We start from the raw sequence: 27527 nt of genomic DNA, 5'->3' as shown, positions 1-27527 counted from the left end.
GTCACCCCGCGCGCCGTGCGCCGCGCCTCCTGTCAGAGGCGGCCATTGTTCAGTGGGTCTGGCTGGCTTTGCCGGGGCCGGGCTGGTCCTGCCCCCCTCTCCAAGTCCCGGCCCCTCCTTAAAGCTGGGAGAGGGGGCCAGTCCCCGGCTCTGAGCCCTCTGCGGTCCTCGGGTGCGAGCCACCATGAGCAAACGAAAGGCGCCGCAGGAGACGCTCAACGGGGGAATCACCGACATGCTCACAGGTTAGCACCGGGCCGGGCGCCTCTGGCTTTCTTCGCCTTTCTTCCCACTTCATTGCCTTCCCCTGCTTCTCACCCGTCCCTTCAGCCCTGTGGATGGGGTCGGCCGGCTGCGGCGGGTAGTCTTCCGTGCGGGTCTTCCTTCGGCGCCCATTGCTGGCGGCTGAATGTCAGTCCGGCGGGGGATTCCTGTGTCACCATTTGGGCTGTCTTTGGCCTGGCCCGTGTACAAGCGGGGGTTCACTGTCTCCTACAAAGGTGCTAGATCCCCTTCTGGAAATCTCAGCTCTCGTTGGTTTACTCGCGGTTCTTGTTCACCCCAGCCTCTTGTTGCCTTTGCAGAACTCGCAAACTTCGAGAAGAACGTGAACCAGGCAATCCACAAGTACAATGCTTACAGGTGGGACGGCGCAGCGTTCTTGGGTAGCGCGAGTCCTCGGACGTGTGGCAGTTAACGGGGCCGAGGGGTTAGGGGTTATTTGGACCATATGCAAGAGGAGAAAAAAGCAAGAACTGAGGGTGTTGACTCTCTGGTGGTACCTTACTGCAATATTTCAGGGATAATTTGGGCAGAACAATGTAGGGTCATATCTGATGAGTTCCCAGTTCTGACTGAAAATAGGCGTAGCTGATGTGTCTTTTTCTCATGATCAAATAAGAATTGCTGATCATACAGTTTGATTTTAAGCCACAATGAAAGACAGCGGATGAGGTCTGTGCTGTGAAATAGATGTTATTCAAGGAATCCTATCCCCATCTGGTTGGTGTTTGGCTGATCCTTGGGTCCGCTCCTTTTCCAACTCACCAGCGCCCTCATGGTAGTCACGACTCCCACTACCAGTTACTTGTACCCTCAGCCTACAGACATGTCTAAGTCCCTCAGCTCTTGAAAGCAAAAACAAAGCCCTCTAGCTAGCTCCTGTCTGTTTCCTCCACTTTACAGTTAAACTGCTTGAATTATCGGTCTTGCTTCGGTTTCCTTAGCCCTAAGTCGTTCATTATCTCACTGTGGTATAATTTCCATCCTGCCATTCTTCTGAAAACGCTCTCACCTACATCTCACCTTATTGGACTCTCATTAGCATTTACCATTAGCTCATTCCATTCAAGTCTTACTCTTGAGTCCCGTGATGGCACTCATATCTGTTTTTTGACCTCTTACATCTTCCTTTCAATATTGGTAGTTCCTGGAAGTCTGCCCTTAGTCCTCTTTTTTCCTCCCTGGTTTTCATAGTTTTCTTGGCAATCTTACCGTTCTTGGCTTTGGATACTGGTTATGTCATTGACTCCAAATCTGTATCTCATTGGGCTTTCCTCAAGATTTTTAGGCCACTGTTACCTTTATCTTAATCTTTTCAAAATTGAGCTCCACTCTCCCCTTCCCTTCCCATTCAACATAATTAAAAACTGATTATGCTCCTTTCTTTATCTGTCTTGACTGCCTGTTTAAAGTAATTGTACTGTTCCTCCACACATTTGATTTAGAAATAAGAGAGTCAACTCTGTATTCTATCTAAGTTCAGAGAGGAGGTATTTCATTTGAAGGAAACTGTCAGGGGATAAGTGAAAGGAAGAACAGAGTAGACAAAGGAAACAAAATGTGCCAAAAGGCATTGAGACCTGAAGGAGTATAACATTTTCCTGGAAATCAGTAATTCACTTTGCCTGAGTGGGAAATAAGTCTGGAAAAGCAGGTGTTGTCTACATGTACCTGATTATACATTTCTCTTAATTTTGGCCAAAGTATTCTTTTTTTTTTTTTTTAAAGATTTTATTTATTTATTTGACAGAGAGAGATTACAAGTAGGCAGAGAGGCAGGCAGAGAGAGAGAGGAGGAAGCAGGCTCCCTGCTGAGCAGAGAGCCCGATGCGGGACTTGATCCCAGGACCCTGAGATCATGACCTGAGCTGAAGGCAGCGGCTTAACCCACTGAGCCACCCAGGCGCCCCTGGCCAAAGTATTCTTTTGAAAATAGTTATCTGATCCTGTCATTCTTCCATATCAGATAACTAAATGTTTCCTCTTTACCATGGTAAAGCCCAAATGCATTGTGGCATCCAGAAAACCTTCCTGCTTTAATTCTTCTTTCCTTTAGGCTTTGCCTCATGATACCATTTGTCTGGAACTACTTGGCTTTACTGAAACAATTCCCTCAACAAACTGCCCTCAACCTACTTTTCCAGACTCATCAATGGTAATATGCTAATAGAGAAGTTGAAATCTAAATTTAATGGTTTATATATATTAGAACAGACTACCCAGTATTTATACTTGAGACTTAGATGTGCCCTGGCTTTATCAGCATCACTGCTAAACTACATTTAGCGTGGAAATTATAGACAGGAGACCATCAGTGAGCTCCCAGGGTGTGCCCAGTGTGTCACCAGATTACTGAACTGGATGTGTGTGGAGATGGGCAAGAATCGGGTCAGTGCTTTATGTGGTATGGAAATGAGAGCAATGAAAGAAAAGAACATAAGTATAAGGACGCAGGGGAGTGCAATTGCAGTTTTAAGCCGTGAATTTAAAAACAGCCATCCAGGGGCAGCTGGGTGGCGCAGTCAGTTGAGCGTCTGACTCTTGGTTTCTGCTCAGGTTCTGGTCTTGGTCATGGGATCAAGCCCTGCTTAGGGCTCCAAGCTTAGAGGGGCGTCTGCTTGGGATTCTCTCTTGTCCCCTCCCCTCTCCACATGCTGCTCTCTCTCTGTCTCTTGCTCTCTCTCCCCTCTCTAAAATAAAGAACTAAATCTTTTTTTTAAAGATTTTTATTTATTTATTTATTTGACAGAGAGAAATCACAAGTAGACGGAGAGGCAGACAGAGAGAGGGAGAGAGGGAAGCAGGCTCCCTGCTGAGCAGAGAGCCCGATGCGGGACTCGATCCCAGGACCCTGAGATCATGACCTGAGCCGAAGGCAGCGGCTTAACCCACTGAGCCACCCAGGCGCCCTAAAGAACTAAATATTAAAAAACACCATCCTTAAGCCAGTTTGGCATCCAGTAGTCCAAATATCACTAGGTGGCACATTTTTATGAGAGTTAGGAACAATCTGAAAACTAGCTTCGGGGCGCCTGGGTGGCTTAGTGGATTGAGGCCTCTGCCTTCGGCTCAGGTCATGATCCCATGATCCCAGGATCCTGGGATTGAGCCCCACATCGGGCTCTCTGCTCAGCACGGAGCCTGCTTCCCCTCCTCTCTCTCTGCCTGCCTCTCTGCCTACTTGTAATCTCTGTCTGTCAAATAAATAAATCTTTTTAAAAATAAATAAATAAATAATAAATTAAGCTTCATCCCAAAAAGGAAAGGCTACTGGTTTGCTGAATCTCCCTGGTTTTAAACATACAGGTAAAGTTATGTTATCCTCACATGTGAGGATTTTCAAGATACTTCTGAAAGTTGTGCAAGAGTCTGCCAGCTCCTCTTGAGTTTTTTTAAGTTTGACACAAATGTGGAAAATTAGTGATCGTGATAAAAATTGAAGCTGCGTATTTGCTCATGTGTATTCTAGTTTAAGAAAAATTAAGACCTCAAAAAAAATAAAAAGAAAAATTAAGACCTCACTGGATTTCTTTTTTTGTTCTTTTTATAGAAAAGCAGCATCTGTGATAGCAAAGTACCCACACAAAATAAAGAGTGGAGCAGAAGCTAAGAAATTGGTAAGTTTAGTGAGCAAGTTGATGGAAGAGTTCACACATGCACGAATTTGGTGGATTCCCACAAAACTCAATTTGCTTCTCTGAAGCTGCTTGGACCCACACAGGCAGATTTCATCACTCCTGTTTTCACCACACCTACCGCTGGGAAGGATATGATTGAAATTTGCTTTAAGTGTATGTAATTACAATTATTTCTATATCTTGCCATATATACATATACTCACATTGAATTTCAGCTTGAGTGTTAGTCCTCAAGAACTGTATAGTGACAAAATGGTATTGGCATGTCTGGTCTCTTTTCTGATCCTCAGGTGTAGGAATTAATGTGAGTTAATGAGACTTGGTGTTCCCAAAGAAATCTTACCTACTAATCACATAATTAAGCCCCTTTATATATTACTGCATGTAACCCTCTTCTTTGTAATTTTCTTAAAGCCCTGTATGCTGTGTCACAGTGTCACAGTTCCTAGAGGGTCACATGTCTTGGTAATTTACATTAATATTGCTAAGAATATCCTAGAAAAGCCTATCTATTGATAGATTATTCTCTTTCATCTAAATCTCACTGAAAGATTCTAAATTCCTCAAAGTTGTGGATTGTGTCTTATTTATCTTTTGTTAAACATGTCAAACATATGTGGCTTTTGATTAGTCTAGGTCCTGATAGTTACTGCTTTTTTCTGTTTTTCTTTATCCATTTGTGTTCACAAGTGAGTGTGTATGTATACTTCAGAGTATGAACCCTAAACATCCTTGTATTTTCACCTTTCAGGAACTTAAAATTACCATAAATCTTATACATTTTATGATTGAGTGACAGGTTATTCACATTAATCATGTGTCACATCTTCATCTTGAATTTATTACTCGATGCTAATCATGCCCTGGTATATAGGTTTTAAAAACTTTGTGCTATGAACAGTTCTGAACATCAGTATATCCTCCCCAAATAGACTAGTCAAGGATGATATAAACACATTGGATTTTAATTCTGAGTTTCTGTCTTGTGTCACCAGATTACTGAGCATGGTGAAACTCATGCCCTATTAACCTCCAGAGCCACTTCTGCTTCCATTCTGTTCTCCTTTTATCAGTAATTGGATTTTCTTTTTGTGTTAATTGCAGGTAGCATATGCACTTAATAGATTCAAACTTTTACAAGCTCTGATGCACTTTATGCAAATCTGAGCCTATGGTATATCCCTAAAAAGAACACAAACATATCCAAAATTCCTTTTGCACAACACTGTACTTAATATGAAAATCTCATCATTATTCCTTTCTACTGTTTTATTAAGAATCACTGATCTACTCTTTGGCACATGAGAGTGCTTTTCAATAATTCTAGAAATCTGATATTTCTGAAATGAGTGTTTGCGTTTTAATCTTTAATGTTAGGTTATAGAAAATAGCCTGGGCCTAAATTGCTTTAGGTCAGTATGTATCTTCTGATATAGGAAATGAGAAACCTGAGCAGTTTCTATTTTCTACTCGATTTTTCTTGCTAAGTCTTGTTTATTTCTGTCTGATAATTGCTATTTTTAGAACTTGAATATGCATTAAGTAGTCTTGGAACACTTAAACATTAAATAAATCAAAAATATAGAAGGGTGAACTTAGGGCTAAGAGATAGTAGGACATATTGATGCATTTGAACATTTAGAGAGGGTCAACACCACCAAGAATGAACCCTAATGTAAACTTTGATGATGATATTTCAGTGTACGTTCATCAGTTATACCAAATGTAGCACTCTGGTGGGAAAGTTGATAATTGACTAGGCTGTGCATGTGTGGGGGGCTGTGGGTATATGGGAAATGTGTACTTGTGGTCAATTTTGCTGTGAACCTGTAACCACTCTAAAAAAAAACCCTTATTTAAAGGAGAAGAGTAAAAATTAAAAGAAATAAAAAGTCAAAAACATGAAAAAGAGTTCAACTTCACTAATAATCAGATTTGCAAATTAAAACAAGATGCTGTATGGTGCGATCAAAGTATCAAATATAGTATACAGTATGGATAAAGATGTGGAAAAAGACATTCAGTTACTAATGATGGAAATCTTGGTTATTTCTAGCTTTGCTGAAGGATAATCTAGCAGAATGTTGGCAAAATGTATATGTCCTTTGTCCTAGCAATTCCACTTTATCTTGAGGAATTTATTTTGAGGAAACTAGTAGAGATATATGTATATAAGGGTTCATTAGTTCGTAATTTTTGAGCACCAATATGCCAAGGTGCTGGGGGTAAACCAGTAAAGACAGGATCTCTGCTCTCATAGGGCCTATATTCTGGAGCAGTGCTGTCCATTAATGGTAACCATGAGTGACATTTGGCCAGTGAGCTCTTGAAGTGTGGTTAAAGGGACTGATGAATGATCTTTTTTAATTTTAATAATGTAAACAAAATGTCCCATGAGGTGGCTGTCATGTTTGTGCAGTTCTAGAGCAGTATTCTCAAAGTGCCCTACCTAGACGGTAGCAGCATCACCTGGGAACTTGTTAAAAATGCAGCCTATTGGGGCACTTCGCTGACTGGTCAGTAGAGCATGTGACTCTTGATTTCAGGTCATGAGTTCAAGCCCCACGCTGGGTATAGAGTTTACCTTAAATAAATAAATAAATAAATAAGTAAATAAATGCAACCTATTAAGCCAGAAATTCTAGGCATTCTGTGTTTTAACACATCCCAAGGTGATGACAGTGCAAAAGCTTAAAACCTCTGCTCTAGAGGAAGTTCATGATATTGTTACATTAGAACTTGTAAACTATCTAAATGTCTCTGGTAGTAGGGTATGTGTTAAGTAAATTATGGTATAGTCATACAATGATATACCACGCAGCCATTAAAGATAATTGAAGTTGTATTTATATACTGATACGGAAGTTTATGATGTATTTTAAGTTAAAAAAATGTACTTTACAAAGCAGAATGATTCTATTTTTGTAAGAAAAATAAAATATGTATATATACAAATATATATGTACATGTACATATAACTCTGCTTATGTATATAAGCAGAAAAGAAGTGTATGTAGCAGATGTTAGGTGATGAGATTATAGTTTATTTTAATTTTCAGGGCAATGAAATTAACAAATGATTTATATTTTTTCTATATGCAACTTTTTTCTAATTTTTCTACAACAAAAATTAATTTTTTAAAAAGTCATTTAGAATTGTTTTATTAGGGCTTCTCTTTTGTCATCATTTAAAAGATTTTGTTGGGAGAATATGTATTTTCACCATAGTTCAATTTTCTGTGTCCTTTGTTTTAAAACTGGTTATGTGACTATCTTTTTTTTTTATCATTTCTTATTTTTTACTTTATCTTTGAGTGATTTGGTAAGCATTCTATTTATGTAAATTTTATATTTTTAATTTTCCATTAGCCTGGAGTAGGAACAAAGATTGCTGAAAAGATTGATGAATTTTTAGCAACTGGAAAATTGCGTAAGCTGGAAAAGGTAAAGTTTTAACTTGTTTGCTTATTCAATGATAGTGTCTGCCTTTATAGCAGCTATCATGTAGCATCATTGCAGGGTGACTGATGTTATTTACCTGGTGAGACTAGGAGGGAAAAAAAGAGTGGAGTTTATGGCTTTAATGTTCTATTTAAAAAACTTTGAATATTGTTCCTGTAAAATACTTAGTTATTTTATGTGGCATTTTAGAGATTGTTAACATCTTTGCTAGAATTAGCTCCTCATATTCAGTATCATTCAGAAGGTAAATTATAAGCTTTGATAAGACATTGTTATATTTTAGAATTTCTATTCTTAAACTCTCTGAAGCATTTTTATGGTTTTATTTCATCCTGATAATAATTATACTACTTAGAGTCTTTTATAAATAAGCCTTTTTAAAATATGGGATAAGGTAGAGATGAGACATCTTCATCTGCTTTGTTACTTATCTAGAACCATTGATGTTTATCCAGGCAAATGTAAATGGCTCTTCAGGTCTCTTAAGCAGACTTAAGAGTACATTTCCAATAAGATCATTTAAGTCCTCAAAGCATTCCTAAATCATTACTAGACTTTTTTTTTTTTCTTAAAGATTCGGCAGGATGACACGAGTTCATCTATCAATTTTCTGACTCGAGTTAGTGGCATCGGGTAAGAAACATTTTCTAAGCAGACACAGTAGTCGGGTTGGTTTTATTTTTTTTTATGTGAGCTGAAATAAGTATATGCTATTTCTCTTCAAGACCTGTACCTTTTCTTTGTCTTTGTCTTTGTCCTTGACCATATAGTTCACTCTTCCATATCTTACGTGTCTGAGGCTGGTCTTTCTGGTGCTACCTCTACTTGAAAAGCCCATTCAAGGCAAATGTTACCTCCTTCATAAAACCAGTTTGATTCCCCAGCCAGAAATAATCTCCTTCTGAACTCCACTAACACATATAGCTTCTCACTCCCTGCAGATTATGCCTCTTTTTGCCTAGCTGAGCATGACATTTATCTTAAGCATTTAAACTGTTTTTTCATAGCGCCTAACATAGTGTCTTAACAAGCACCCAAGCATTTTTTTTAATGAAGGAATCTTTATCTTAAAATTGAATTACCACCAAAGCGGGCTTCTTGGAAACTTCCTGACAACATAAAGATTAACATTCAAGCATTAAGGCTGTGGGGCACCTGGCAGATTCAGTCAGTGGAGCATGCGACTCTTGATCTTGGGGTTGTAAGTTTGAGCCCCACGTTGGGTGTAGAGATTACTTAAAAAATAAAATCTTAGGAAAAAAACCACTATAAGGTTATAATACTTTACTTAAGTCTCATCTTTATGGAATGAGGCAGTCTTTTTTTTTTTTTAAGATTTTATGTATTTATTTGAGAGAGTCACACAGAGAGAGAGGGAACACAAGCAGGAGGTATGAGAGAGGGAGAGGCAGGCTTCCCGCTGAGCCTGGAGCCGGATGTGGGGTTTTACCCCAGGACCCACCCCAGGATCATGACCTGAGCTGAAGGCAGATGCTCTGAAGGCAGAGCCACCCAGGCACCCCGAGGCAGTCTTTTAGATATGTGGTGATTTTTCATTTAAATGGCAACATTTTGATGAAAGTTATTCTAAAATATACTAAATTTTTAAACTTCGTATACTGAAAATGAGCATGACTCCTTAGGGACTTAAGGCCATTCTAAAGTGTTAGAAGTTGTTTCAGAGAGCCTCTGTATTATTATCCTTCTTTCCTAGCAAGAACACTGAATAGCAAGAAAGTGGGATAACTGGCAGAGTCAGAATTAGAACCCATATTTGCTGACTTCTAATTCAGTTCTACTTCTTTTTTGCCACACTGCCTTGCTGCTATGAGTATCTGCTTTTGTATCACAGTTTCTGTACAAAGATACTTTGCCATTAAAATTTCAGTTTAGGGGTGATGGGTGGCTCAGTCGTTAAGCATCTGCCTTCGGCTCAGGTCATGATCCCAGGGTCCTGGGATTGAGTCCTGCATTGGGCTCCCCGCTTGGTGGGGAGCCTGCTTCTCCGTCTCACACTCCCCCTGCTTGTGTTCCCTCTCTTGCTGTCTCTCCCTCTCTCTCTCTCTCTCTCTGCCAAATAAATAAATATTTAGAGATAAATAAATAAATAAAAATAAAATTTCGGTTTAAATACCATTTCATAGGCCTTCCCTTGCTACCCAGTCTAGAGTAGGACCCAACCACTCTGTCACATTACCCTATTTTAATTCATTTACCTGATTTTTTATATTTGTTTATATACCTATTTATTTTTTTCTCTCTACTCACTGCAACGTAAGTAGGTAAGACCAAGGCACTTATTCGTCTTATTTCTGCTGTATCTTCAATGCCTAGAAGAGTTTCTGGCCCATAACAGGCCCTCAGTTAAACTTGCTTGAATGGATGGTCTGTTTTCCTGTGTGTATGTCTGTTTTATGAATAAAGTACATGTACATTATAACACCTAGATGCTTAGATGTCTTTTTCATGTCCAGGTTTATGGTTGTCTTCCTAAATTGAGACTTCAAGAATTCTTTTTGGATAAAGTCACCAAAATAACCACAACACTTTAGCAGGTCTTGTTTAGCTCCATAGTAACTCTTTGACAAGAGAAGACCGTAATAATATTGAGTTTCATTGATATTGAGTTTCACTTGATATTGAGAGAATGCTTTTCTTTCATTGTAGTCCATCTGCTGCAAGGAAGTTTGTAGATGAAGGAATTAAAACATTAGAAGGTGAGTATGTATAATAAGTCATCAATTCCAAGTCAGATATGCTCCTGAAGGATGGTTAATGCTCTAGCAAACTAGAACTTGAGAAACCTTTTCTCAACTAATAAGAAAGGGTGCTAAGATTTTCTTTTTAACTCTACAGTAGAGAATAGGTATAAAATGTAGTTTTTATTCCTGTGTTTAACATGTTTATGTTTATAACTTAAAAGAAAATCAAGAAGAGCAAGAAGTGGCTTCTTGGTTTAGAATGATTTCATTTGCAGATTTTTAGATTGGAATTGCATTCGTTTCTCCAGTAAAATTTCGGACAACAGAATCCTACACATTGAGCCTAAAGGCCAAGTGATACATATTGAGAAAGATTCTGTAAGAGGCTTGCAATTTTTATTAAAGGAATTTTTGCTTTCAAAAAAGTGATAAAAGTAAAGTCTAAGTCAAGAAATTATAAAACCTTTTCCTTAAACCTAGCAATCTTTTGAATATAAGTTATTTCTTCATACTTTTAAGGGTATACTATAGATGGAGATAGAAATAGAGATTTGTTGCAGTATGTCTGTGACATTTGGGGTTTATTTGTGAATTCAATTATTTGTACCCAAATGGTTAAGTGGACAGATTCTAGGGACTGATCTGGGTTTGAATCCATTCTCCACCACACTTGATGAGAATGAATGACTAGGATGCTTTGGTTTCTTAGCTACAAAATGCTATCATAATTTCTGCCTCACATGGCTTAATGCAGTAATGTATGAAAAGCACTTAGTGGACAATGGTTGGTACCTAGTAAGTACTTACAAATAGTAACTGACCCTTAAGATGCGTGATTAATTAGTAATACTTAAAGTTAAGAATTTGTGTGAGTCCTATAAGAGAGAATGAGCTCTATACTGTGTTTGTGTCTCAGAAAGGGTTTGTGCTTTTCTGCCTGTGGCATATTTGGTTTATCTGAGTGAAATACTGGCCAAAGGGGTCAAGAATTTGTTTCCCAAAAGTTGCATACCTTGGAAGTGTCAGAGATCTGCTGTAACGTTTTTTACATTATTTAACAATTCACGGATACATAATATAACCATCAACATCTATGCCATTATTTCCATTGCATTTTTAGTGTTTACTGTGTAAATACAGCTCTGAGAAATATTAATTGCTCCATGTATCATAAAGATGCTTATTTCTCTCCATTTTATATCTCCAGAGAGAATTTATGTTTGTGAGTATGTAAAGGTGACCACAGATGGGAATTGTTTTGGGAGCATACAGGCTACTCCCATACTCGTGCCCAGTAAAGGAACAACCAAGTGGAATTAAGTAACTTTTGTTTATTTATTTTTAAAGATTTGTATTTTTATTTATTTGCGAGAGCCGAAAGCAAGAATTGGGGGCTTAACCGACTGAGCCATACAGGCATCCTTAAGTCACTTTTAGATTTAAGATATGATGTTATGATATGATGGTTTTTAAATAATGAAAATAATACCTCTCCTTTCAACAGAATTTTAAGCACAGTGACTGCACAAGTTATTACTCAATAAATACTAATCGAATGAAGGAGTGAATGAACAGCCGATGGGCAATATAAATACTTATTCATAAAACATTCAAAAGTTGTGGTTGCTACTGCTGCTGTTGCTGTAAGTTAGCAATGCGAGCTCTTATAAGGCTGCCTTTTACTATAGTTAGTGTAGTGTGGTATGATCCTGGTATGTTTTATCTATTATTCTGTTTAACTATAATTGAAATTTTGATTCAGTAAGTAAAATGATCATGAAATAAACTGTTCGATTTTAACTACATTGATTTGAAGAACATTTTATCTAGTTCTTAATATCTGAATTTTTTCTTTTCTTTTTTTTTCTTATCTTTTCAAAGTCATTTCAGCGTATTTTCCTAGTAGTCCTTTGTAAAAAGAATCACAAAATTCAGCGACTTCTTCCCAAAAATATTTAATTTAGCACCTCAACTTTATGTGTCTTCTGTACAGATCTCAGAAAAAATGAAGAAAAGTTGAACCATCATCAACGAATTGGGTTGAAGTAAGATAGCAAATTTTCTTTTGACGCCTGAGACGTAATAAAATTTCTTATAGCCATTCTTCCATACACCACAATAATTCTTCAAATTTAACTAAACACGACCTTTTCTCTATTCAGGAATGCTAAGATTTGTTGCAGACTTTGATAGATAATATGCATGTTTTCACACGTTTTGTTATTACCTTCTGTTTGTTTTCTTGTTTTGAATGTTTCCCTCATTCTCTTGACTTTAGTGAAGAACTTCCTCTTAAAGCATATAGGGCTGAGTACATCAGTCATTCAGCGGGTGTTTATTTTGTGCTTAAAAAATTGTGGAAAGCACTGCATTAGGTCCAGGGTAAGGAAATAAACAGGGCCAATAAAGCTCTTAAGAAGTTTAGAGTCTCCCCAAGAAGCTAGGACATGAACATGGAATGCTAAATTAAAAACAGAAAAAGAAAAAAAACCCAAACATCTAAATAACAGTGTGGGAATAACTAGTAGGAATGTTGTACCTCAGCATCTATAATTATCTCATGTGCTGGATACCATCTGGAACCCCTTTTCTAATTGATTTTTTTCTAATGCATTGTACATAAACATGTACCTTAAACTTAAGACATTGCTCTTCCAAGACTTGGAGCCAGTAGGGGACCAGGATGTTCTCACAGTCCTTGTGTTTATGTAATAGAGATCTTCTGAAGAACTGGTTGTTGTGAGAATGACTTTTGATCCAATGCTTTATCATTTTAGTTATTTCATACTGAGTTTTTTACAATAGCCTTATTGAAATATTCATATATCGTACGATTCACCCATTTAATATATACAGTTCCATGGTTTGTTTTTTTTTTTTTTTTAAAGATTTTATTTATTTATTTGTCAGAGAGAGAGAGCGAGCACAGGCAGAGAGGCAGGCAGAGTGAGAGGGAGAAGCAGGCTCCCTGCGGAGCAGAGAGCCCGATGTGGGACTCGATCCCAGGACGCTGGGATCATGACCTGAGTTGAAGGCAGCCGCTTAACCAACTGAGCCACCCAGGTGTCCCATGGTTTTTAGTACATTCATAGAGCTGTACAACCATTACTGGAGTTGATTTTAGAACATCTTTGTTTATCCCAAAAAGGCCATATCTGTTGGCCTTCACTCCCCATTTCTCCCCAGCTGCCCTTCTCTGTCCCTGTCTGCTTCTGACAACCCACTAATGTACTTTTTATCAATATAGATTTGCCTTTTCTGGACATTTCATATAAATGAAATCATACAATATATAGTCTTTTGACTGGCTTCTTTCACTTAGCCTAATGTTATCTGGATAATGTTTTAAAATAAAATTTTGCAGGATATAAGAGCAATAATCTGTAAGCCCTTGACTTGCCAGTAGGGAGCAGACTAATTTGGAAACATACTAATTTAAATATATTTATTTACTCTTGGTATATGAAGGTGAAGTTTACTGAAAATAAGTTTAGATGAAGTATCTGGAATATCATAAAGGATGGCACTTAAATATTTTGGTTTAAGTTAAGAAATAAACCTATTCCCATCCCCGAGTTTTACTGTTATCTTCTTACTGAACTTCAGTCTTGATTTTTGAATGATCTGCTGGTATAAGGGCACGTCATATAGTAGGCAATTTACTTTTTAAGAAGATTTAAATTTCACAAAAATCTTTTGTCTACTTATTCTGTCTTTATAGATATTTTGAGGACTTTGAGAAAAGAATTCCTCGGGAAGAGATGTTACAAATGCAAGTAAGAGTGTGCTAAATTTAAATTGTATTCTCTGATTAGAATTGAGAATGTCACTTGGTGAAAAGCCATTTTTAGAATACTGACTTAATTTTTTTTCTATTAGGATATTGTACTAAATGAAGTTAAAAAAGTGGATTCTGAATACATTGCTACAGTCTGTGGCAGTTTCAGAAGAGGTAACATACTTCTTAATCTTAGGTTATTCATGTCTCAATGTTCAAATTGCCTAATGGGTACAAAAAAATGGATCAAAGAGATGTAATTTGTGTTACTTCAGTAGCGTATTAGTTAAATTTATTTGTCTATAGATAAGAATATGTATTAGAAATGAAAGGAAATTCATCCTGATTTTATTATAGGATATTTTAATGACTAGTTTTAATAAATTTTATAGAATAATTTTATGTATATTAAATCCTAAGAGTGACTATCTGGCTAGATGCTAGTGAGCTGTGGGTAGGTGGTGGGGTGTTTTGTGGGGTTTTTTTTACTTCTTTTATTTTCTGAGTTTTCTGTAATGGGTCTAAAAATAATGTCACTGAAACACTAGTTCCAAACCAGTTCTCTCAACAACCAGGTCCTTCGGAAGATATCCTTTTCATATGTAAATACAAGCTAAGTGAGAACCAAGGGACTCCTGGTTTCTTACTGGCTCAAAATTTGGACGGGTAAAATAATTCTAAATTATTAACTTTAAAAATTGAAATACAAAAACTTGATTTAAAACTTTTGGCGTAGATATCTGACTGAATCTCTGGCCACCTTTGGAGTTTCACTTAGGCAGTAGATGATGAGCTATCACAAATTCCCGGGGTAGCTGCTGTAAGAATCTGGAGTTAGGGAGAAAAAGTGCTAAATCCCTAATTGCTGATAAGTAGAAAGAACATTGAACTGGGGCCTAAGGAACTGGGTCCTGAGGCCAAATCTGCTGTAACTATAGATTAATGCTGTCTCTCCACATCATCCTGTTTTTCATATTTGCAAAAGAGAGGATTAAAGTTAACCAGTTGTCAAGTTTTTCTGTGCATCAGAAATACCTAGAAAGTTTAAAAAAAAATACACATTGTTACATCCTGCTTCAAACCTACTAAATAAGAATCTTCTTAGGGTGGGGCCTTGGAATCTAAATTTTTCAAAACACAGACTTGGATATACAGCAAGCCAAAAGCATGCTCAGTTGAAGATGACTGCCTTTCTGGATTTCCATATTTCTGTTTTATTTTTACTTTTATTATTTTGTTATTATCATTTTTACTTTTATTATTTTTTATTACTTTATTATTACTTTTATTATTTATTATTATATGGTTGCATGTTTTAATATAATAAAGGTATACACTAAGAATCTGCCTTCTCCCCTGTCCTAGTTCATTCTCCCCACTCCCTCCCACCACTGTCCTATGAATGATCACTTTCTTGTGTGTTCTTTCAGTGGTTTTACATGTAAACATAAATAAATGTGAATATACATTATTTTTTCCCATTTTATTTATTTTTTTAAAGATTTTATTTATTTATTTGACAGAGAGAAATCACAAGTAGATGGAGAGGCAGGCAGAGAGAGAGAGAGGGAAGCAGGCTCCCTGCTGAGCAGAGAGCCCGATGTGGGACTCGATCCCAGGACCCTGAGATCATGACCTGAGCCGAAGGCAGCGGCTTAACCCACTGAGCCACCCAGGCGCCCTATTTTTTACCATTTTAAATTTTTATTTATTTAAAAAATTTTTATTATTCAAGTATAGTTGACACGTAGTGTTACATTAGTTTCAGGCATACAGCATAGGGATGACAATTCTGTACACTACACCATGCCCACCACAATAAATGTAGTTACCATCCATCATCATACAATGTTAATGTGATATTGTATTAACTATGATGTACTTTTCATCCCCGTGACTTACTTATTTTATAATTGGAAGTGTGTATTTCCTAATCCCCTTCACCTATTTTACCCATTCCCCACCTACCCCCACCTCTGGCAATTACTAGTTCTCTGTGTTTGTAAGCCAGTTTCTGTTTTGTTTATATTTGGTTTGTTTTTTAGGTTCCACAGATAAGTGAGTCATGTGGTATTTTTGTTTCTCTGTCAGACTTATTTCACTTAGCATAATACCTTCTAGGTCCCTCCCATGTTGTCACAAATGACAAGATCTCATCCCTTTTTATGGCTGAGTAATACTCCATTGTAAATTCGTAGCACATCTTCTTTATCCAGTACATATACATTCTTGTTGTCCTCTTCCCTCTTTCTTTCACAAAAGTAACATAATATATACACAGTATTGTACCTTATTTCTTTCACTTAAAAATACATCTTGAAGATCTTTCCACATAAGTATGTAGAGAGCATCCTTATTTTTTATAGCTACATAACATTTGGTTATGTGGATGTTCCATACTTTCTTTATCTGTTCTTTTGTTAATAGATTATTGGATTATTTTCCCTTTTTTGCTAAATAATTGTTTGCTTTTTAAATGGATAGAGTAATACATTTTTGGTGATAGGTAGATGGTAAAAGACACAACTTTTAAGAGAAAGAAATGAAAAAAAGACAAAAATTTTTTTCTTAAAATAGCTTCCATGAATGTGCTGGGATCAGTACACATTGAATCTAGTCTTCTTTATGTTGAAATATCTGGTTAAACGTTATTGATGTATAAGATGGTGGTCTAGAGACACTGCCATGACTTTGGTGACCAAAAACATGTTTTACTTACATGTAAGTGACGAATCACTAAATTCTACTCCTGAAACTAAAACTACACTTTATGTTAACTAACTTGAATTTATTTATTTGTTTTAAAGATTTTATATATTTATTTGACAGACACAGCGAGAGAGGGAACACAAGCAAGGGGAGTGGGAGAGGAAGAAGCCAGTTCCCACTGAGCAGGGAACCTGATGCAGGGCTTGATCCCAGGACCCGGGATCATGATCTGAGCCAAAGGCAGATGCTTAACAACTGAGCCACACAGGCACCCCAACTAACTTGAATTCAGTAAAATCTTAGAAGGAAAAAAAAAATGTTTTGCATGTATTGTACTTCTAAAAATACAAAGAAAGGAAATAGTATTATTTTATCCAGCTGTGTGGCAGGTCCTATTCTAGATGCTTTCACATATGTTTTTAGTTGCACAATGACCTATAGAATGGTTTTTACTAGTTTATAGACAGAAAAACTGAGATCTAGAGGAATATATAGTACTTATTTGCAGTGTTGAAAAAAATTTAAAGTGAAAAAAATCTATTTAAATGGAGACAAAATTTCATAGTATTATAATAAAAGGAAGTATAAACAATTTTATATAATCTTCCTAAAGTTATGTGATTGTAGAGTGGGGGATCAGATCAAAAATCTGTCATTATAAAATGCTATATTCTTTTTTTGTAAGATTTTATTTATTTATTTGAGATAGAGCTAGGGGCAGAGGGGAGAGGGAGAACAGACTCCCCACTAAGCAGGGAGCCTGATGTGGGGCTCCATTCCAGGACCCTGAGATCATGACCAGAATTGAAAGTAGATGCTTAACTTACTGAACCACTCAGGTGCCCCTCAAATACTATATTCTTATCCATGATACCATAATAGTAATTTTTTACCAGTATTCATTAAATGAATTCAGTCATAAGAATTGAAATGGATTTTCTAATTAATCTTCACAGAGTTAGGACATATTGTTTAATTTGAGGTTTTCATATATATATAGTATTCATAGGTGTCTTTAAAAACGTTTTAAATTTATATTTTATTATATTATTATATTTAATGTTATTTAAATATTTATATTTAATATTTAAATATTATATAATAAAACTAAATGTTATATTATCCAAGTATAATATACAGTTCTTTTCAGGTGTACAATTTAATGATTCAACAATTCCATATACTTCTCAGACCTCATCATGATTCCCTTCACCTATTTCACCCATCCCCACCTACCCACATCCTCTTTGGCAACCACTGGTTTGTTCCCTATATTTAAGAGTCTGGTTTTTTCCTTTGTCTGTCTTGCTTCTTAAGTTCCGCATAAGAGTGAAATCATATGGTATTTGTCTTTCTGTGGTTGACTTATTTCAGTTAGCATAATACACTCTACATCCACCCATGTTGTTGCAGATGGTAAGATTCATTGTTTTTTTAATGGCTGGGTAATAAGCTGTTGTGTGTATATATACCACATCTTCTTTATCCATTCATCTATCCATGGATAGATGGTCACCTGTTTTGACTATTGTAAATCATGCTGCAATAAACATAGGAATGCATGTATCTTTTTGAATTAGTGTTTTTATTTTATTTGGGTACATATGGAGTAGTGGAATTCCAGGATCATATGGTAGTTCTATTTTTAATTTGGGGGGGAACCTCCATACTGTATTCCAGAGTGGCTGCAGCAGTTTGCATTCTCACCAACAGCACAAGAAGGGCTCTCCTTTCTCCATAGCCTTAGAACCAACAGGTGTTGGTGATATTAGCTTTTCTGACAGGTGTAAGGTGGTAGCTCATTGTGGTTTTAATTTGCATTTCCATGATGATGAGCATTTTTTCATGTGTCTGTTGGCCATTTGAATGTCATCTTTGCAAGAATGTTGTTTTTAAATGTTTTAATCCGTTATTGAGTAATTATTAAGGTGCATTTTTAATACATTTAGCAATTGTATATAATGCATGTCTAATGTCAATTACTGTTATTATCCCAGATTCTTCTGTTGACATTAATATACCTGAATAGTTGGACAGGAAATTGAAATCTTGTAACTAATTGTGAATATGAAGTACAATGAAAAAGAAAGTTAGGCTATAAGAAGTAAGGCTTCTCAATGTGACATCACTTTGGCTCCGTTTGCCTGATAGATTTATGTGGAGAGAATTCCATTCATATGTTTTATGATCATAGGCGCAGAGTCCAGTGGTGACATGGACGTTCTTCTGACCCATCCAAGCTTTACCTCTGAATCAACCAAACAGGTACCACAGAATTTATAATCAAATGTGCCAAGTGTTACACAGCAGTGAATATCATTTTCAAAATGATAATTGGATATTTTCGAATGAATTGTTGTTTTAATCTTTCTGAAAAGTCAATGTAAGTGCTTTGTACTGACTGAATTTTGTAAAAGGCAAAGTAGTGGTTGACAGGGATATACTGTGGTGTTCTACAAGGAATGGAGGGAGTACTCTGATTTTGGAAAAACAAAATGAAATTTAGTAAATCATTGCCAGAAGTATTTATTGTCTTTCATGGATATTTTAGAAATATCCAGTATAATATTCAGGTTTTCATTAAGGGGATATTTTTCTATTAAACAATATTATATTAAGAAACTTCATTCCTGTTTAAAAACCCATGCAGGTGGGGTGCCTGGGTGGCTCAGTGGGTTAAACCTCTGCCTTCGGCTCAGGTCATGATCCCAGGGTCCTGGGATCAAGCCCTGTATCAGGCTCTCTGCTCAGCGGGGAGCCTGCTTCCCCGCTCTCCCTCTGCCTGTCTCTCTGCCTGCTTGTGATCTCTCTCTCTGTGAAATAAATAAATAAAAAGTTTAAAAAAAAAATTATAAAAAAAAACCCATGCAGGCAAAACATTTTTGATTTTAGAATATATACCTTTTAAAGAAGAAGCAGCTAACTTTCTGATTTAATGACAGATAAACACAGATGATGTGTATTTGGGGGTATCATGATATTGGTGAAGAATGATGGTTCCTAAAAAGATGTTTCATTTGATAAGTGAATCTTGTGTTAGAAGAAAAAAGTACTTAGAGGGAAACTAGGCATTTCTCCATACATAATCAAAAAAATTCCTGTTAAAAATGTTTTCTTGGTATAAAAGAGTAATTGTTTTTTTCTTGTTTCCTATTTATGTTTCTACAGCCAAAGCTGTTACATCGTGTTGTGGAGCAATTACAGAAGGTCCATTTTATTACAGATACTCTGTCAAAAGGTGAAACAAAGTTCATGGTAAGTACTCTTTTGAGTTAACACTTCTGGGAAAAAAACCCTTGGAAACTGGTCAGTACCTATTCTGAGTATGTGACTCACCACATCTTAGCTTTACAGTCAATAAATAGGATATCCATGAGAATTTATAGAAAGAAGACTTAACAGGATGCTAATCTCAGAATATTTTAGTAAAGAATTTTGTTTTAAATACCCCACTTTGTAAATAATCTGTGCCATTGGAATACATAATTAGGCATAATCTAATCCCTTTTAAAATTTCTGTAAGTGACTTTGATGCATCATAAGTTTTCCTTAAAATAGCAAATGTTCTCATATTCTCTGACTCAGAATTCTTCAGTACACGAGGTTAGAATTGTCTGAAGAATGTTAATCTGTTACAACACCAAAGAAAGAAAAGAAATCGGGGTATGTGATACAGTCAAGTTCTGTGGCACGGTAAGCAGAGGAGTTAATAGAAGGGGGATGCTCGCCAAGATTTTCCCAGTGACACCCGTCATGATGAACTGTTAAAATCCTGTAATCTTCCTAGGAGATAAAGCTTTGAAGATTCAAGACAAATGCCAAATGCGTTAAAAAAGGTTAATAAATGTCCCTGCATAAAAACTGACAGGAAGGCAAATGGCAATCTAGGACTATGGTTAATAGTTACCTTTCTTCTACCGCTCCCTGAAATTCATACTTTGAGTCCCCATTTTCTTAATTTCTTTGCATGAAATGGAAAGAGACTGTGCTTTGGGGGAACAGACATGCTAATATTAGCCTGAGTCTTACTGCATGGATTTGACAGTGCTTTTGGCTTAAAAGCAGAAGATGGTTGATATAGATGATTGAAATATCATGTCTTTCAGAAAGTAGAATATAGTGCCTGCCAGGAGCCTATAGGGAAGGGGAAGAGGGAGTTACTATGTAACAGATACAAAGTTTCAGTTGGGGAGGATGCAAAGTTCTGGAGGCTGATGCTGGTGGTAGTTGCACAACAACGTGAATATACTTAACGCTGTGGAACCGCACACTTAAACATGGTTAAAATGGCAGACTTTATGTTGTGTATATTTATGAGACACCCAAAAAATGATGTCATTAAATTCAATATGGTGATTTTAATTGGCTGTGAAACTGTATCGCCCAAGTTGACCACATTTTATAATGTTTTCAAAAGAACTTTGGGAAAAGTAAAAATAAAAATTCTAGTCAGTCTTTGGGAATCAAATCTATGAACTGTTCTCCCAAATCTATCAGATTCAGAGCTTTTACTCTATGCCCAGAAATAGACACATGAGATATTTGTTGTTGTTGTTGTTTAAACTCTAAAGATTTTAATTAATTAATTAATTAATTTGACACAGAGAGAGAGAGAGAGAGAGCACAGCAGGGGGAGAGGCAGGCAGAGGCAGAGGGAGAAGCAGGCTCCCCGCCAAGTAGGGAGCCCGATGTGGGGCTCGATCCCAAGACCCTGGGATCATGACCTGAGCTGAAGGCAGAGGCTTAACAACTGAGCCACCCAGGCGCCCCTAGACACAGGAGATGTTATTCAAAATAGGGTTGATATATGTTCTAGGAGTATCCCTTTTAAACTGAGATTGATTTTATCAATTCTTAAAATGAATGTGCACAAATCTTACATTTAAAGAACACTCAGATAAAATCCTAAAAATAACACATGCTAGACAAGTTGAAAAAATTTTTTCATTGTTAACAAAGTGTCCTGGTATGCCTGAGCATATTCTGGGTACCCTTTCTGCCCCAACTGTCTACCTCCAATAGTCATCTCTGCGAAAGGCCCTCAGTCTTCGTACTGGAGAAGCCCATCAGCTCTTTCCAGAGTCAACGACCAGGAAGGTAATTATGCGATGTGGTAGCAGAAGCTTTTTTTTTTTTTTTTTTGCAGTTTGAATAGTATTGTGCTGTGCTCAAAGAGATCCAGAAGAAACACAGAGGCTAATAACCCAGAGGTATATTAGCCTTACACAGCAGAGGCTATTAATCCAGCTAGCAAGAATACAAAGAAACATTGCAAGCTGGTGGGCTGCATATAAGCTGAAAGGGAAAGGTGGGTAGCCATGTGAATGTGAACATGCAGAGTTGCTGGCAGTGGTGGAATGGGGTTATCCCAGTAGTAGCTGCTCAGTATAGCAGAGAAGACCTTTGTCTCACAGTCAGATTCCAGTGACTGCTGCAACCAGGCTGATGCAGACCTTACTGTGTGTGTGACGCTTGAAAGACTAGGGCCACTCACCAGTCCTAGGACAGAGCTAGACTTTTGGAAACCTTTGCACTATCTGGCCTTCCCAATCCCTTACCCGTATTCCTAGCAGCACACAGATAGCTATTGCCAGAAAGAGAATCCCTCACATCTATTTCCAGAAGAAAGCAGGTTAAAAAAATAGAAAGCAGTTTTTGTTTTTGATTTGACAATTGAGCAAGACAACTTGACAATTAGAGCTGGAAACTAAGGCCTTCGTGTTGTGATGCAGGAATCCATCTCAGTGGATGGATGGCTTTCGTATAAAGTTCAGGTACTGAACGTGTGGCTCATATAGTCTCTGAAGCTTAAAAAATGCTGTGTTTGGGCCTGCAGTTTTGACATTTATAATTAGTATTTGTTGGGGTGAGGAGCAGTCCAGATTAGCTCTCAAATCAATTTATTGTAGAGGCAATAAGAGATGATTTATATCTAGTTACAGAGGAAAGGGTGTGTGTTGCTATGTTGCATTATGAAGGAATAAACTTGGATATGGAAGCTATCAAATCTTTCTCTGTCTCCATTGCTAATTAATTATATGATGTTAGGCAAGTTGCTTTGCTTCTGCAAGGCCTTAATAAATTCATCTAAAATGATATACTTCTCCTGTGTCAAGGGACTATTATGCAGATCAAATTAAGTAATATACATGGAAACTTGAAAGGGTTTGTACATGTATCTTCTTATGACTGGATCCCCAAAGAATTGTACAGTGCCATGCTAATATAATAACGATATAATATAATGTAGATCTAATATTTGTTTGGAAGCAGATCCATGAAAGCGACTGGTAAGGAGTAAATTGGGAAACAAAAAGAGGGTCAGGAAGTGAGGGAGAATGGAGGTGTGGAAGAACAAGACAGGGAGAATGAGCACCAGTGGGATGAGGAGGTGTGTTCGGCTAGTTCATCAACTGTGTATTAAGCATTTCTTAACGTCCTCCTATTCTAGGAGCTTGGGATGTACCAGTGAATTTCAACTGAATTTATATTTGGGGGTTTGAGAAGGGACTGGTAGTTAACAATGAACATAATAAATAAGTAAATTGCATGTTAGGTTAAGATAACAAGTACTATTTTTAAAAGAGGAAGAGCAGTGTTTGTGGAGATGGATGTGCAGGAAACCCATTAACTAGGATGGTTGGAAACCGCCTATATGAGGGGCGGAGCCTTGGGGAAGGACTTGAGGTCAGAGAGTTAGCCTGTCAGGGAAGCGTGGCAGGAGTCAGAGCAGTGATGAGGGGGTGAGATCATTAGCAGAGACAGCCCAAGAAGCTTGGATCTCTGTTTCTGAAAGGAAATTGGCCACACAATGAATTCAGCTTACAAGGTGGAATAAACCTGGGCGCCTGGCTGGCTTAGTCAGTGGACCGTGGGACTCTTGATCTTGGGGTTGTGAGTTCAAACCCCATGTTGGGCATAGAGATTACAAAAAACAGAAATATAGAGTGGAATAAACCATTCTTATTCTATATCCACTTGATTTCAAAACCTGTTAACGTAACTATTGACTGTTGTTTAAAACATGACCATTCGGGGCACCTGGGTGGCTTAGTGGGTTAAAGCTTCTGCTTTCGGCTCAGGTCATGATCCCGGGGTCGTGGGATCGAGCCCCGCATCAGGTCCTGGGAGAGAGCCCCGCATCAGGCTCTCTGCTCCGCGGAGAGCCTGCTTCCTTCTCCCTCTCTCTGCTTGCCTCTCTGCATACTTGTGATCTCTGTCAAATAAATAAATAAAATCTTAAAAAACAAAACAAAAAAAACCCATGACCATTCATGTGTTTTTCAAGTACTCTTCAAAACATGAATTCCTGTAAACTAATAGTCTCCAAACCTCAGGAAAGCCAGGGTTAATGCTTCAGATATTCTTATAAAGTCATGATTTTAGGTAATTGAGTTATCCTTCCTATGAATAAAATAGCTTTTGGAAGGAGAATAAAATTTTCCTCTGCATTTAGATGCCTGTTTTCCTCATATATGGTGAGTACCTTTCAGATTTTAGCATTTTGTGCAAGTTTGGCCTGGGATGATTTTCTGTGAAATATCTATCTACAGTAAGGATTCAAGGGACAATAGAAGATCCCTTGACTATCCTGAGGCAACAAAAGGGCTTTATTTCAGACGCTCCGCATGAAGCTACTCAATTGAAATGCCAAACAACACTAATCCACTCAATCTAATAAAGAATTTACAATAATACAGAGGAATTCCTTAACATTAACACTTCAGAAAAAGTGCAGGAAATAAAATGAGCCTTTAGGAAAGGAACAAAGCCATTAGACAAAATCCTATTACTGATGTGACAAACGGCAAGATCATTGCCTGTGGCACTCGAACATCCATATCCGCAAGGTAATACCTCATGGTAATTCCAGATGGAAAGCATTTCTGATCCATTTGAAGGTTGAGTTGGAACTTGTTAATGCCTAAGAAGGTAGGTTTCATATTTTGAAGATAAACAGGTTTCATTTAATCTTTCAGCCATAGCAACAGCTAAAGAAAATACCCATTTTAGATTCTAGGTTTTAATTTTTCTATGTTACTAAGTGAAAAAGTATAATGTTTAGTGATCTGTGTACTAAGTTGAGTGTTCTTTAGGACAAGAAGCCTGTCACATGTGTGCTTTTCTTTGAGGGTGGCATTTGAAACTTTTTTAATTGGAAGCTTCTGATATTTATGGCTCTTTTTATATATTTATGGGTTGCTCCCCAGTCCAGAATTTTGGCCCATTTTTCTGTAAAAGGAAAAAGTTACTAAATAGACCTTGATAACATTTGTTTGAAAACTGTAGAAGTATAATGAAAAACTCACCTGTAAAGAAGAAAGGAAATGATCCTGTAATTTTCTTATCCTTTACAGTTTTCCTATTTTTCATCTGCCTTTTCTGTTTCTGGGAGATTTCCTCAATTTTAAACTCTTCTACTTCTGCTCTCCTACTTTTAATTTTGATTTAAACCTTTTCCTTAAGTGTTCTTTTTTTGTAGTATTCTGACCTTCATGTATGGAATATTTTCTGTTATCTTGGAATATTACCAATAGCTGATTGTCCTCCCTCCATCATAATTGTTTCTTCCAGATTGCTTTTCTGTTTGTTTTGGTCTGTGTTTCATGTGTGATGCTTTCCCTGATTAGCTCTTGTTTGGAATCACACAAAGACCAAACCCTCATACCTAGAATCCTTCCCTGCTGTTTCCTGTAGTTCTTTAATTACCACAAAGTACAAGAGGAAGGTGGTGACAAGACATACTGCATAGAAAAGCCACTAAGTTAAAAGTGCCCAGGAGTCTAAAACTGCTTGCATTCAAAGCAAAAACCTCACATTTAACAACATTCGATTAAAGTTAAGCCTGAAGTTTAAAAACATCTTTTAAGCATTCTTTGAAATATCCATTTTAGGGTGTTTGCCAGCTTCCCAGTAAAAATGATGAAAAGGAGTATCCACACAGGAGAATTGATATAAGGTATTACTCGAAATTTGTTGCTGACCTATTAATTTTTCCCTTTTTCCTTGTCCTCTGTGTATCTTGGAATTCACCTAAATGTCTAGAACCCCCTTTCATTCTGAAATGCTGTATGTTTGTGGTATAGACAATGCTTAGCCTGAAAATATGCAAAGAATAATGACTGTCTACAGAATATCATCTATTTTCTCTAGATTTATATCTCATCGTGATGCCTTCCACAGCTCAAAAGTAGTTAACTACGGGAAAGTTAGTTGTAATACATGGTCTTTTTTTTTTCCCCACACGTCTTGCAGGACATAGTTTACTGGAAGCTAGACTAACTGTGAGCTTGGAGTAGTTTCAACAGTCTACCTGATGATAGTCTCCTCCCTAGGTTATTAGACCACATAGACTTATTGTAGGTGTTTGTGCCTTATTGATTATAAGAGCCCTATTTTTGCCAAATTCAAAATGTGTGGTGAGAGATTTATTTGTTTATCTATTTATTTTAGGTTGATACCCAAGGATCAGTATTACTGCGGTGTTCTCTATTTCACCGGGAGTGATATTTTCAATAAGAATATGAGAGCTCATGCCCTAGAAAAGGGCTTCACAATCAATGAGTACACAATCCGTCCCTTGGGAGTCACTGGTGGGTATTTGTGTCTGCATTAGAGATAATCCTGGTCATCTTGAGAGAAAGTTATTTTCAAGGCTACTTTGGTTTAGCAGCTTTGGTTTCTCTCAAAAGCCTTTAAGTAATTCTACCAGTTAATTGTAGTTTCTTTGTGTTGTGAGTCCCTCAGGCAACAAAAGGGTCTTTAAATCCATACATGCTCTCAGGCCCTCAATTGGAAGCTTTGATGGCAAGAGTTCTTTCTAGCTCTATTAGACTGAATGGTCAGTAAAAAAATTTTATTAGTCTAAAGTGGTTTTTTTTGTTTGTTTGTTTTTCATGTATCTCCAAGACTTCTGAAGAACCTAGGTATCATTGTGCCAGGACAAACCTGGTAGCGTCAGCCGCATGCCTTCCAAAGTTTAGGAGTTAGGGCACCTGGCTGTCTCAGTCAGTAGTAAGCATGTGACTCTTGATCTCCAGGTCATGAGTTCAAGCTCATGACAGAGTTTACTTAAAATTTTTTTTAAAAATAAAAAAAGTTTAAAGAGTAAGAATTGCTTAATCTATGCTTTTTAACATTTCACAGTGTACTGTGTTTGTTTATTATTCTCTACTAGGAAAATAAAGATTTTGTCATTTTGTCCTGAAAGTATAAAATAGGGCTTTCTTCTTGGGTAGATGAGGGCAGTGGTTCTTACATATAAATATGTGTGCGTGCCACATGGGGACCTCATTAAATGCAGAAGCTAATTGGAGGGGGACCCAAGATTCTGCATTTTGAGTTGCAAAGGAAACTAACTAGAGTATTTCCTGTGATCCACGGTGACTATGGTGGAGATGCGGCAGAGAGGAAGATTGTGGATTAGGATCACTTCAGTGGCCCCAGTTGGGATATTCAGGTTCCTTTTATAGTACTGGTAATAGATGTGACAAAGCATGAACACAAGCTCATGTGCGAGGATGGGGGGAGAGGGAGGTCAATATCATGTTTTAGTGGCTTTAGTTAGTAATCTAGTTTAGTTAGTTTAGTGGTTTTAGTTACCATTTTCTTTTCCTTCTGAAAGTGAGTCCCCATACAACTGTCGTCCCTAAACCCTCATAACTAAATTCCAAAACCAGTTTGTAAGTTTCTTTTCTCTCTGTACTTGCAGGAGTTGCTGGAGAGCCTCTGCCAGTGGATAGCGAGAAAGACATCTTTGACTACATCCAGTGGAAATACCGAGAACCCAAGGATCGGAGTGAATGAGGCATGTCCTCCTCAGGCCAGCTCAGCTCAGCAGGAGTCTTAATTTATTTCTTAACCTTTGCTATGTAAGGGTCTTTGGTGTTTTTAAATGATTGTTTCTTCTTCATACCTTAGCTTGCATTGTAGTCAATAAAGCCGCTCATACTATTA

At 37.2% G+C, this 27527-nt stretch overlaps 1 protein-coding gene across 1 annotated transcript; it reads left to right on the top strand.

The window, feature by feature from the left end:
- The first annotated feature begins 37 nt into the window (after positions 1 to 37).
- On the top strand, positions 38 to 27527 carry POLB (DNA polymerase beta). The gene is made up of 14 exons (XM_044225304.1): positions 38 to 245; positions 585 to 642; positions 3833 to 3899; positions 7290 to 7364; positions 7957 to 8015; positions 10050 to 10099; positions 12078 to 12129; positions 13806 to 13860; positions 13964 to 14036; positions 18766 to 18836; positions 19740 to 19826; positions 25466 to 25530; positions 26025 to 26164; positions 27283 to 27527. Exons 1-14 carry the CDS (start codon positions 185 to 187, stop codon positions 27375 to 27377), a joined length of 1008 nt encoding a protein of 335 aa, XP_044081239.1. The 5' UTR covers positions 38 to 184; the 3' UTR covers positions 27378 to 27527.

The sequence above is a fragment of the Neovison vison genome, chromosome 11, assembly GCF_020171115.1.
Source record: "Neovison vison isolate M4711 chromosome 11, ASM_NN_V1, whole genome shotgun sequence".
Classification (NCBI taxonomy): domain Eukaryota; kingdom Metazoa; phylum Chordata; class Mammalia; order Carnivora; family Mustelidae; genus Neogale; species Neogale vison.
Note: the sequence above shows the minus strand (reverse complement) of the source record. Positions and strands in the feature narration are given on the sequence as shown.

Bases quoted from the DNA above. Each gene is read 5' to 3' on its own strand.
- POLB (XM_044225304.1), top strand. From the start codon at position 185: ATGAGCAAACGAAAGGCGCCGCAGGAGACGCTCAACGGGGGAATCACC. The intron at 246-584 runs GTTAGCACCGGG...TTGCCTTTGCAG, and splicing joins AATCACCGACATGCTCACAG to AACTCGCAAACTTCGAGAAG. The intron at 26,165-27,282 runs GTGGGTATTTGT...CTGTACTTGCAG, and splicing joins CCGTCCCTTGGGAGTCACTG to GAGTTGCTGGAGAGCCTCTG.